The sequence below is a fragment of the Plectropomus leopardus genome, chromosome 15, assembly GCF_026936395.1.
Source record: "Plectropomus leopardus strain MGB_pleo_1.0 chromosome 15, ASM2693639v1, whole genome shotgun sequence".
Classification (NCBI taxonomy): Eukaryota; Metazoa; Chordata; class Actinopteri; order Perciformes; family Serranidae; genus Plectropomus; species Plectropomus leopardus.
In genome coordinates, this window is record NC_142190.1 from 32,710,105 (window position 1) to 32,723,070 (window position 12,966).

Below are 12,966 nucleotides of genomic sequence, written 5' to 3' on the forward strand. Positions count from 1 at the left end.
CTCCAACCGTGGCCGTGCCGACCGATAGCTACTGTATGTGATGGATAAGCACCTCATACAACCCCACTTCAAAAATATGAACTATCCCTTTAAGTAATATTTTAGTAAATACTGTGATGTTTAAAGACTTACTGACTGAGACATCCTCAACAACAAGCACTGACATTATTTAGTCTGATTTTAATAATGTAATAACAGCATTTGTGATAATGTTTGGTAAAATTATATCATGTTACATCAAAAAACATGAGGCCTTCTTTAAATATCTAAAAAATAATTGCTATTAAAATTAGACAGAAAAGGTGCATTTTTAAAATGTATTTGAATAGTCTAGCCTGACAATTTGACATACTTTTTTATTATTAGAGTCAGAAAATAAACTATCCACCAATTAATCCACTCACTTATTCACTGAGACCAACAGTAGCTCTTAGGAAGGTTAACACTGTTTTAGAACATTCTCTAAACCAGAATAATTTATTACCTCTGCTCCAGATAATCCTCAACTACGTAGAATAGTTTGAATTTTCAGTTTCTGACTAAACACCTGCAGACCTCAAAAAATACTAAAGTTAACGCTTATAAAACATCTCCCTGATCTTCTACAGCTGAATTCTTTAGTCTGTGAAACATCACACACCAGCACCCACACAGAGGGTGTTGTTTGGATTTCCAGAGCGTGAAACATGAACTCACACTTCACTTACGGCACAGAACTTTCCAAAGATTGCACTGGAGCGCTAATTATCTGGAATAATATCTTAATTTTTTTCTTGAACTGTACTTATTTTACATTTATATTGGGCTGAGCTTTCCTATGGTCCTTAGCAGTGGCTATTGTTACATGCACACATATGTTACCCTTTTACTTTTCCAAATGAGACAATATTCTGAATTTGATGCAGATCAAATAAACAGCATATTCCTTTTAAATTTTGCATAAATATAAAATTTTCAAAATGTAGCATTTTCATATTAAGATATGTGTGATATGCTGATATTTCTTGGGATTTAGGAGCATTATTTGGGCATGTATACAGCCAATTCAGAATGAGCATCTCTACTGGGGCATTTACTGCAGTGTGCGACACACGGCATATCGTCTGTTTATGGTTGGCTCTGTGCGTTGTCATGGATACACTGTACACAAACCAACGCAGCAACAGTAGCAAAAGCTGTGGGGTAGAGACGCATGCAGAAGAGCCCTCATTGCTGACAACCTTTTTAAGAAAGTGGTTGCAGAAATGAAAGAGGGAGGCTGTGTTCAAATGGTTCAACAAGTCCACCTTCGGTAGAAAACTGAAAGAAACTTATTTTGATGCAAGCAGCAAAATGAAAAAAATGCTCCAGCTGTTCCATTTCTCCATATTTTGACATGATAAACTACATGATGGGGCGAGTTAATTGGAGTATGAATGAGTAATAGTTGAATATTCATTTTAATTTGCCATGTAATAGCTTGGTAGGAATATTGTCTTTTTTTTTTAAAAAAAAGGGCAAAAAATGGAATATTCTGTGCATGTAAACATCCGCGTTGTTCTTCCTTGTTTAGAGTCGAAGTGTTAGAATGCTAACGAGAATAAAACTATACAATCCCTCTGAAATGAACCTTGTGATTCGAGAAAATGTAGTTTCTTCCACAAACACTAAATATGAAAAAAGATCATTCTGAATGTTGGCTGTCTGGTGAGTCTAGCTGCCTGCCTGTCAAAGCCATTTTATTTTTGGATCCCTTTGTCCCCAGCCGAGCAGCAGTGAGTGTACTAACCTAGTGTGTTCACAGTGACAACCTCGCTGAAAGGGCCTGTGCCAAGCTTGTTTTGGGCCAGGATGCTGAACTGGTATGTTGTCTGTGGCTCCAAGCCGGGCACCACCATCCAGTCATGGCCTCCAGGCACGGGTATGGAGAGCCAGTCATGTGGACCTAAACGCTCCCGCTTCAGCCTGGACAGGAGTCAGAGGGAGAGGTGAGCGCATAGACACGACAGATTTGTAAAAAGATAATGAGGGAGCCTTCACTTTTTTGTTTCAGACTGAGGTAAAAGTCAACATAATTTTGATGCAACCCAGTCACCAGTGAAAATATTGGCATTTTGTATTACTGCAAACCACAGAGATGTTACTTTGCATTTAGGAAAAGATCATGTTTTAGTTTAAAACATCTGGTTTTGAAGGCACAATCCTGGCTGGAAAAGCAGCAATGTCTCAGTAAAAAACAAATATTTTTCATGTCACATTCACAAACCCACATTTGGTTCTTGAAAAGCAGCTATAAAATCTGTGTGAAGTCTCACTATCTATACCAAAATATGTTATGAAATATATGCTTATTCCACAAAAACTATGAATAAACTATGATGCCAATAAATGAATAATTTCTTATTTTCTTTGGTATTTTTATCATATACAAATATGCAATGATAATTTCTGGGTAATATGTATGTGGGCATAATCATGTGACAAGACAATAAGATTATATGAAAATAGTTGGTTAAGTATATGGCTCAGAGGTAGAGTGGGTTTAAACTCTAATTGAGGGGTTGACCGTTCGATCCCTGGCACCTCCAGTCAACATTTCCAAGTGTCCTTCGGTAAGATACTGAACCCCAAATTGCTTCCAAGGGCTGAATGTGTATGAATGGAGTAGCAGGAGGCACTATGTATGGTAGCCTCAGCCACCAGCCTCAGCCACCAGTGTGAAAGGGCTTTGGGTGGTCAGAAGACTAGATAGGCGCTACACAAGTGTAGTCCATTTACTATTTAACATAACTAGTAACTAGCGGGCCTTGAGGCCTGTCATATCAGCATGCACTAGGAACTGTCAGTAATTACATCACTTTTTGCACAACACTTATTTTCAAAAATGGTTCATAAAACACAATTGCGGGACGACTGCATGTTCACTGAGTGATGTTCTCTGACTTGTTATGGAGTGAAAATGGAAAGGCAAGCCCCTTATACGTGGGAGTGGACACGTATGAAGGATTTCTGGGAGGTGATAGTCCACGATTTCAGAGGAATTGTGGATTCAAAACTTCTGGATGATCTGCTCAACTTTTGAAGAGTTATGTGATGCAATAACAGCTCTTGTAGCTCCTGCTGCATTGTGAGGGAGGCAGTTCCTACCGACAAGCACATAGCCATAGTATCATGTGACCTATAAAAGCCAAAACGTGTTTCCATTGCAGTTATGCGTAATATGGCTTTTCTAATCGTCTGAAATACCACCTCATGCGGGCATAAAAACATTTTTGTGATAAATGGGAGTTTTTTCAAAAAATCGATGTGTTTTCATTAGGCACGTTAATTTAATTTAAAAGCGACACAGCATATTAATGAACATTAGTACAAAATACAAATGTAAATATGGGCAGGACTACTAATTTAAATCTGTGGTCCCTTTGCAGGTAGCAGACAAGAGAAACATTAACTTAGAAAGAAAAAGTGAAAAAAAAGAAAAAAGAAAGAAAAAAAAATATGAATAGTTAATTTTATATTCACAAGTTTGCACAATTTGAGGGTTAATGGAAATGCACCTACTGATATGATTCATATGAGATGTGGTTTGCAGAAATGTAAAATGCCAGTTTCCTCGGCCAACTGTGCTGTCAATGATATAAAAACATGCTTAAGTCTGTAAATGATATAATTTATAGTAAAAAAGAAAGAGTCTTTTCTCAGCATCAATATAAACATTGTTTTTAACATTACAATGTAACATAATGTAATAATACTTCTGCTAAAGTTGTAGGTCCACCATCCAATACTACATAATTATAAAATTAAACACTTCATTGAATATTTCCTCAGTGAATTTCCATTCACTTCATTCACAACATGACTTTGACTTGATGGTAAGCCCATGCTGCGCCCAGCTCTGCAGTTTGCTGTTTGCCCATGCCACACACTCAGCACTAACTGCACCTCATCACCAAAAAAAGCAGTAAACTGTTCACATGCAGCCGCTGCAACACTCCTACTGTCAACTGCACACAGTGATACTGCAGTAAAGTAGCTCATTTATGTTCAAATTAAATCAACATCACGCAACACATCACCTACTGAGAATGTTAATAAATAGTATAAATAGAGAGGGAAGAGTTTTTGCCCCTAGTCCAAAACTGATCCCCTCAATATTAAGGTTTTTTTCCCCTTACATAATACAACTGCACAGTGCATCCCTAGCCCTAAGTGAGCTCCATTAAAATTAAATAGACTGAAATTTAAATACACTTTTTTACCACCAGCAGGACTTCAGAGGGAGGAACCACCTGAGAGATGTCCTTGAGATGGATGCTCTGCTTGCATCACTCACTGATGTTTGCTGTCGGTGTGAGCATCATTAATTAAAGCTGCTGTCTTTTCTATATTTGTGCTGCTCTTTGCTTCCCTCACTCTTTCAATAAAGCATGACGGGTTACAGTAAACAGTCAGACTTATTATAGCTGATCCTGTGGATTTGTTTAGGACATCCCGATATACAGTCAAATTTAAAGGCACTTTATAACTTTGATAAGTGATGTTTATTCAGTTCATCAGAATCAATAAGGACAATTAAACAAGCACAAGAGGATGAAATCGCAGTTTCTCAGAAGGAAATATTTTTTTTGCCGTTTTTCTGACTGAAATGTATCAATCACTGGCTTCCCAAATCCAAATACAGCGGCAAGATGATCAGAGAATTAACCCTCCTATTACGTTCATTTGTCATTACAGTAAGAATATTCCTGAATGACGGGGTTCATATTACATCTTTCAAATGTTGTCAGAAACAAAAAAAATCAGAATAAACATTTTTTGTACCTTATTATTTACAAAATTACTAACAATTCAGTCAATTTAATTCAATCAAGATCATGTCAGTTTTTTCTTATGCCAATTTTTTTTTTTAAATGAAAACTGGAAATTAAAAATACAGTATACATAAACTTTTTCTTTGAGATAGGAACTTATATCTCACATTTGCAAAGAAATAAATTGTCTAAATTTAATACTACCATGTCAACTTGACCTGATCAGTAGCTCTGTGATATAAATCATTTCAATTTTTAAAGTTGATTACACTAATTACGTCCAGTAAGAGAAGTTTCATACTGAAAAAAGGTTTAAAATATTTTAGATTTTCAAATTTTTAAAATGGGTCAAATTGACCTGCAACATAACAGGAGGGTTAACTTCTATTTTTATTACACTTTCATTTCACTTCTACATTTCACACATTGTGCTTTAGTTAACAAATGAAGCAACACCTCATGGCTAAAATTTCAAGTGACTGAATAAGTGTGAATGAATAAATGTTCAAACCCCAGACGGTTACCCTGTCAAGCAGCAGCAAAGCAGCAGCAGCAGCAGCAGCAGCAGTAGCAGCAGGTCAGAGAACTTTGGGTCATGTTCAGTTTAGTTGTAACTGTTTTTAAAGCGTTCCTCCAGAAACTCCAAGATTAGAGATGAAAACTCACTCACACTGGATCTCCATGTGTTTCCATCTCTACGCTTTCACAACTGTTCTGAACACAACCCTGGAAGAAGACATTTTTCAGAAATAACAGAGGATTGGAAGAAGAAAAAGCAGGAAGCAAAGCATGCTGGGATGACTCACACATGGCCATACCAGACTGAGAATGTCTGCTGGAAGCCTCCGTCATAGCCCGCCTCCCAGGACACATTGGCCCAGGTGGAGGACGCCACCACATGGACGCCGGTGGGGGCGTGGGGGCTTGTGCCTGCGGGGAGGACAGCAGGGAGGAAGGTGTTGTTAAAAGGGCACATTAGTCACTGCGAGGCCTCGCTGTGATACAGAACATTCATTTCACTTGCCAAATAAATTTACTCGGAGCCTGACCCAGTAATGTGTTTTTAGGCAGCCAGCAACCCAATACAACAGCTAACTGTACAGGGAGAAAATATTTCAGGTCGCATAAATAATCTTGAAAAATGGTCCAAATGAGATCATTCTGTAGCCGTTACCTGTCAAACATAAATAATATCAGAAAAAAGCTCAGAATAATTTCCCCCCAAAATTCTCAATATGTTTTTGCTCATTTCCAGGATCATTGTGTGGATAGTATACAGGAGCCAGAGCAACAGGAAACGAACCAGCAGCCAGTGCAGTCATTGTAACACTCTGATTGAACTGGCTCACATACACATAGGAACTACAACGGTCAGCAAGGACAAAGATGGTAAACAGGACAGATGAGGCCAAGGACTCCATTTGCTGTAGAAATTCAAACAGTTTAAAAATGTAACATTTCAAATTTTTTAATATTTTTTAGTAGGATCGGGGTACCTTTGATTGAAAAAAAAAAAATCTGGAGGATGGATTGAAGGTGGAGTTCTGACAGTTACTGTGATAAAGTATAAAGTAGGGCTAGTGACATGGCTTTAAAATAATGCAATATTTTAAGGCTATATCATGATATGTTTAAATGTTTAAACTGATGTTAACTACTAAAATATGAAATAGTAGCTTCTGTCAGATAATTAAGTTCATCATCATCATGACATTTTTAAAAAAGTATTGTTATAATTAAATAAATCAAAGCAGGCCACATGATGGTAGAAATAGGGCTACCTATTAAGCCTTTCAGGTAGTGATATGTAGTCCAATTTACAGCATTGCGTATCTAGATTTGGTAATATAAAAAGTTTGTATCTGGATCAGGTTCAATCAAATGTTGCTTTAAAAAAAACGGCTCAAAGGTAAGATGGATCAGTTGATCCTGGACAGCAAAACGTGGGATTTCCAAAACTGAATCATTCAGATTCAAATTCAATTTTCAGAGCAGCTGGGCTGTGGAGAGCGTGCAGTCTATTCAGCAGATGACTGACTGTGAACTCATTAAAAAGTTACGGGGAAAAGCAACAATACCAATACTGTCTACATCCGACAGCATCTGTTCCAAAGCTTTTCATCTCGAAGACATCAAATATTCACCACTAAGCAGCTTCTGAAGAACCCACTTACTAACAAGTCACAGTCACCTTCACCGTCAGAGCTCCAGCTCACTCACTCAGAGAGTTTTGGGAGTTATGTGCTGTAATTGTATTCCTCAGTGACCAGTGGCCAGGTGCACTGACTTTTTGGAGCTTCCACTGGTTGCCTGGCAACCTCCCAGAGATGACAAGGCTCCAGGAAGTCACAGAGCCCGGGGGGAAATATGGCACGAAACACCACATAACACCACAACTTGTTTGTTTTTATATTGTTGTGTGAGTATTAAATCAGACAACTTGTTCTTTAGTGAATGTTGGAGGTGTGCCTTCACACTAAGCCAGGCTAGCTGTCCCCACTGTTTCCACTACAAACAAACATGACAGTGGCGCCAAACCTTCTCATCAAATTGTCAGCATGACAGAAAATAATCCAAAATGTCAAAAAATTCCTCTTTAATGCACAACTTTCTCTTTGGTCATACAATGCAAAAATGTGAGCATGTTCAGGGAACTAAGAATTTGCATAGTTCAATCTGATTCCTCAAATGCTCCCTATCATTGACTGATAGTTGAATAATGTTTTTTGTTATACAATGAATCCATACTCCCATATATGACACACAATTAAATATTATAGATTGTTATGTATTATAAAATATTTGTCCTCTTGAGTTGGCAGAGTTTTTTTTTATAAATGGTCTTGTTACATCCAGCACTGTTTGTTGTGTGTCATAGGTGCATGTGTAGGTGTAGGTGTGTGTGTGTGTGTGTGTGTGTGTGTGTGTGTGTGTGTGTAGGTGTAGGTGTAGGTGTTGCAGTGGCAGCACTGTTCTCAGGACTGAAAGGGAGCAAAGGAGACCAATTGGCAGACAGACAGATAGAACTTGTCACTTAGTTCAGTTCTTGCTTGCTTTCCTTGGTTGTAAACAACATCAATCAATGGAAACACAGCCAGTGCAGTCAACTGTGTTTTATCGACATTTTGAAAATATTGCTTAAGTTTTGCGCAAATCTGTAATGTAAACCCACCTAAAGAGAGAGTTGCAAGCCACAAACACTTGTCCTCCCCCAGTGATTCTGATAGAGTATTATTCATCAGTTAAAGTCAAAATACTCAATGCTCTACAAGCACTTCGTTCTTATGTGACTCCCCACATAGCCTAAATAGAATGAACTACTTTTTCCCTCAACATCGACAATTCCACCGTGAGATCAGCAGTCAAATCAGGTTGGAGGTTCTGGACACCTTACATCGTCATACACTATATACACAGTCAAATTTCAGGAAGGTATGAAATATGACATACCTCCCAAGCCCATGTATATGTAGATCTTAAACACTGCAGTGTTTTTTTTTAGCCTTTACAAAACCAAAAAAATAAACGAGAAAGTAAAAGTGGAATAAATGGACTGAACAGTGTGTTTATAACTTTTCTAACATCAGTTGTTGATGAAAATATGAGGCAGTCTCAGTTTGTTTTTATGTAGAAATGTTCTGACGCTGCCATCATACCAGATGAAGGTCTGCTGGACCAAAATGTTGTTTTGTTCATTCTGTAAACATGTCAGCGATAAGCGGAACAGTGTGCAGGAGTTTCCTTTTTTTTTTTTCAACTTGAAACATTGAAATAAGTCAGCCAGGGGACTGTGTTTTCAACCCAAATGTGGCGCTAACATTAGCTAAATTAGCTAGCCAGCTAAGCTACAGCTGCTACCAGCAAGTTTTCATTTTAGCAGGTCAAAATCAGTAGTCCCAGGCTAGAAATGAGAAGCTGCTTTTGTCTTCCATTTTCTGAAAATCAAGGACCCATTGTTTAAAAAAATATAATAGTTTATTTTAGTTTTTTCAGTTTATTGTAAAAAAGGTTTTTACACTTACGAGAGGTGGTGTTTCAGACGAGTCGAAAAAGCCATATAGAATTTTTTCGCTTTTATAGCTCATATGATGTGTAACACTGGGTGGCGGTAGCGAATCTTTATGGATGCCAACCACCATTAAACTAAAAAGTCACATGACATTCTAAAAAACACCAAGCTCCTCTTAACTCTGATATGAGACAAAGAAATTACGGCGATATTAGATCGGCTTTATTGAGTGGCTGCAACAGATATAAACCTGCTAATGTTTTAAACATCCATTGCCATGGTTACTGGAATGTTATCCCAAGAGGAAAGTCGCATGCAAATCTGCAAATGAAACCCAGTGACTGACTGCACTCCTACAGAGACTCTGATGCAATATATATACAGGTTTCTCTATGCAAGTGTGTGTTTGTGAGTGTGTGTACATGTTGGGTACCTATGACTTGGATGTGCGTGCTGGCAGTGATGCTCGTGGCAACGTTGGTGGCGACACACTCCCACTCCCCGTGGTCGTCCTTTGTGAGTGACTTGAACTGTAAGCTGCCTCGGGGCAGAACATTGTGCTTGCTTTTACTTGGCTTCCCTACCTGCAGTCCAGCCAGCCAGGGAGAGACAGATGGAGAGAGGGGCACAATAGATTGGAACATGCAATTCAAAATTCACAACTTTGAAAAAAACAACAACCCATAAACCATAGAGGTTAGCAGGGACAGTTCACCAGCTTTTACAAATTTCAGTCTACAACATGAAAACCATTACAGTGGTATTGCTTTATATCTAACTTAAGTATCAAATTACACAGATTGATGAACTTCATAAGTTGGAAACCGAAACAACACAGACACAGTAGTGATGCACCTTGAAACTTATGTTACTATTTTTGCACCTTGTTTTTTTCTTATTATACTTGGCACCTTGTTTTTTATTATTTAATATTTTTGATATATATATATTTTTATTATTATATTGCTCTTTTGCTGCTTATCCTGTACGTCATAGCTGCTGTAACACTGCAAATCACTAGTCCCCACTGTGGGACTAATAAAGGATTATCTTACCTTATCTAGTCAAGAAGCGACATTAAAACGTGTCTCATAATCAAACACAACAATAGAGACAATATAATATGTTCCCTTAATTACATATTTTATTGACGTCATTAAAATGTGATTAAAATGGTAAAATGACATACAGTAGTTTGAGTTATTAAAATCTGAGCACCCACTACAGGCACACGTTTCTGCTCAATGGAAAGCACTGAGTGTGACTGAAAACAGCATGAAGTCATGATTAAAAAACAGCCTCTGAAGCCACATTACACTCATTGGCAGGTGGGGTGTAGTGCGAGAGGTGTCTTACCTTCCTCCATGTGATGTTGGGAAAGGGGTCTCCCTCCGCCTCACAGGGGATGACCAGTTCTCTCCCAGCCTCCTGCCTGTACTCCCCTCCAGGAACCACTGAGAATTTGGGAGGGTCCTGTTCAGAGTGAAGCAGCCACAACAGGTCAGTAAAGACTGATGCTGCCTCCTGGATGCATCAGAGCTGTTTTGCTATTTTGGGATCATTTCAGTTGCTTTAACACGCATCATATGGTTCAGACAAGGGTGAAAAAATGATACATTGTTGCATTGTATCATCATCATCATCATTGTTCTGGTTTGGTTTCTCATCACACTGACTTTTTACAAAGTAACCAAGAGGAGTAAACATGTGGTTCTACTGAGTGACAGGTAACTCATGGATTAGACGGTTTTGGAGTTTGTCCTCCTTCATCATCAGAGCATCATCAGCACCCACATGTGAAAATCAAATTCAGGTGACTGACAGAAGTTTATGCAGCAGAACTGTAATAGAGAGTTTATATTTATGTTCTTTGGTGTCACAAAGAGCTCACAGAGAAATAACTGGCTGTAAACATTATTATTTGGCTATTGTTAGACTAAAAATGGATCCCCTGTTATCAGGGCTGCTACTGGTCACGTGGCTGCCCCCAGCATATTGCTTTGTTGTAACACTCATACATAATAGAAGAAATATCACAAAAAATGTTAATTCTGTATATACTATATGTACCAGACAGAAGAGATATGTTCCTGTTCCACTGTTAAACTTAGGTATATTTTAATTAAACTTAAGTTTTAAAAAACTTCGCTCAGCAGAAGTAACTGACTGTATTAATGACTGCAATAATTAGGGATGCATGATTTGGCATATATTTTATAATATATTTAAAATGAAATATCAGAATCGGCCAACATACTGATTTTTGCAGATATCACAAATCTGTGTTTTATTTATTTATTTTTGACAAAGTGATTATGCACACAAATCAACTATAGGTGTATTTCTTTTTATTATATATTTTGCACAATGCATGAATATTATATATATTAAAAAGCATTGTATTTCATGTCTCCATCTGCTTGTTGGGTCATCACAATAAGAGTATGTATAATATGATGTTCACTCCACTACAGAAGAGACTTGCTGATCACTAACACCATTTTAGTAAATAAAAAGGCTTCATTTATCCCCAAGTAGCTGTCTGTGGATATTTATTCAAAAGAGGAAGTAGATCAATGTATGCAGAAGATTTATTTAAGCAGTAATATTGTTTGATGTTGTTCTATTTGTTAATTTTAATATTTCTCTTAGACAGAGAATGAAGCCCCTTTTTAAGAGTGCAAAATTCAAATTCTAACTTAATTATTAAATATTGCTACACTGTTGGCAGCCAAATGAGTTGTTATAAATCAGCATATAGCTTGTCAGCAAAGAATCCAAAATCATGCATCCATCATAACGATAACAGACAAATGTGCTTGCACTGCTGCTGTACTAATGCCTGTGCCCATAGCGGTGGCCTTTATTAGGACAATTATGAAAACGCAGCAAGATTTCAGGATCAGTAGGGTATATTTATTCTAGGTTTAGTTGTTGAAATCATGCTAAAATTCACATATCTGCTGTCAAAAAATCCTGTAGTTGGTTTTCTTTCTTTCACACAAACAAACTGCACCAGAGTGGAATTTGGAAGCAGGCCATCACCTACCTTTTCAGGTGGTCTTCGTGTGGTTGGTTGTTTGACTGACAGCTTTCACACCAGCCCAAACAAAGTCTATAAACTGCGCAAACTGACCTGAGTTTGTTCTAACCAATCCAACCAGGTTAGGTGTGAAAGCACTCTTAGACGCACAGTGACAGGAAGCGTACCTTTAGCACCAGGGGAGCAGGAGGGGACCATCCCATGGAACCCAGGGCATTGTAAGGCATGCAGGTATAGGTGCCGAGAGAGTCCTCCGTCACCTCTGTCACACGGATGCTCCCATCGTCCATTTGGCTCCAACCAGGGTACTGTGGATGGAGAGGTCATGGACTGTGTGTAATAAGAGTAATGCTTTAATACAGAGTAATGATAATGGCTCCATTCCTAACTCAGGCCAACTGAAGCAAACTGAAAAACTAAAAGATGAAGTGAAAAATGGAATCCCATAAGGCTTTAACCGAATAAATGGCACTCTCGTTTCCAGTCTGAGGCAGCGTTAAGTTGAGCGTAACCAAAGCTGCAGCGCTGCAGCAGCTCACCTTATCTATCCGCAGAGGGAGGCCATCCTTCTTCCACTTAACCAGAGTTACAGGGGGGTTGGCATCAACAGGGCAGCGGATGAAGCCGGGCAGACCGATGGCCACGTAGATGACAGATGGCATGTTTACCACGCGGGCAGGATCTGGTGGAAAACACAAGAGAACGTCTCTTTGTAGATTGGGAAAGCAGGTACCTGCTGATTGTAATAGCTGTGGAGAAAAGACTGGGAAATCAAACAGTTTATGGGAAGTGCGCTCATCATCAAATGAGAAATGAGTTGATGTGGAGCACAGCTGGTCTCAGAGAAACATTTATGTGTTTGCAGAGTAAGTATTTTTCAACACTGAACACCCATTTCATGAACTAAAATTAAATGAAAAGTGTTGTGTACATGATGACACATGGAGTGAATCAAACTTGATTTTAACAAGGATCAGATCTCACTAAAGTCCTGCTCTCATGCATGTGTGCTTCACTAAACAGCCCCCCTTTTCCACTTGGCCAGTGATTGTCACGGCAAAAACAGTGGTAGAAAGATGGTTCTCTGCAGTATTCTATGGGTTTTAAAGCCCCTGGGAACC

The 12,966-nt window shown here is 38.4% G+C and overlaps 1 protein-coding gene across 4 annotated transcripts in view; it reads right to left on the reverse strand.

Annotated features, from left to right (window-relative positions):
• LOC121952593 (protein turtle homolog B-like) overlaps positions 1–12,966 on the reverse strand; it is a 194,231-nt gene that overhangs the window by 52,525 nt on the left and 128,740 nt on the right. For 3 of the 4 annotated variants that reach the window (XM_088088352.1, XM_042499364.2, XM_088088354.1), the window contains exons 8-13: positions 12,385–12,527; positions 12,013–12,153; positions 10,159–10,275; positions 9,236–9,386; positions 5,600–5,723; positions 1,769–1,944 (exon numbers count right to left, since the gene is read on the reverse strand). In XM_088088352.1, the coding sequence (XP_087944478.1) occupies positions 1,769–1,944; positions 5,600–5,723; positions 9,236–9,386; positions 10,159–10,275; positions 12,013–12,153; positions 12,385–12,527 (852 nt within the window). The remainder of the gene's footprint in view (positions 1–1,768; positions 1,945–5,599; positions 5,724–9,235; positions 9,387–10,158; positions 10,276–12,012; positions 12,154–12,384; positions 12,528–12,966) is intronic. The other variant, XM_088088353.1, reaches the window with a different exon arrangement.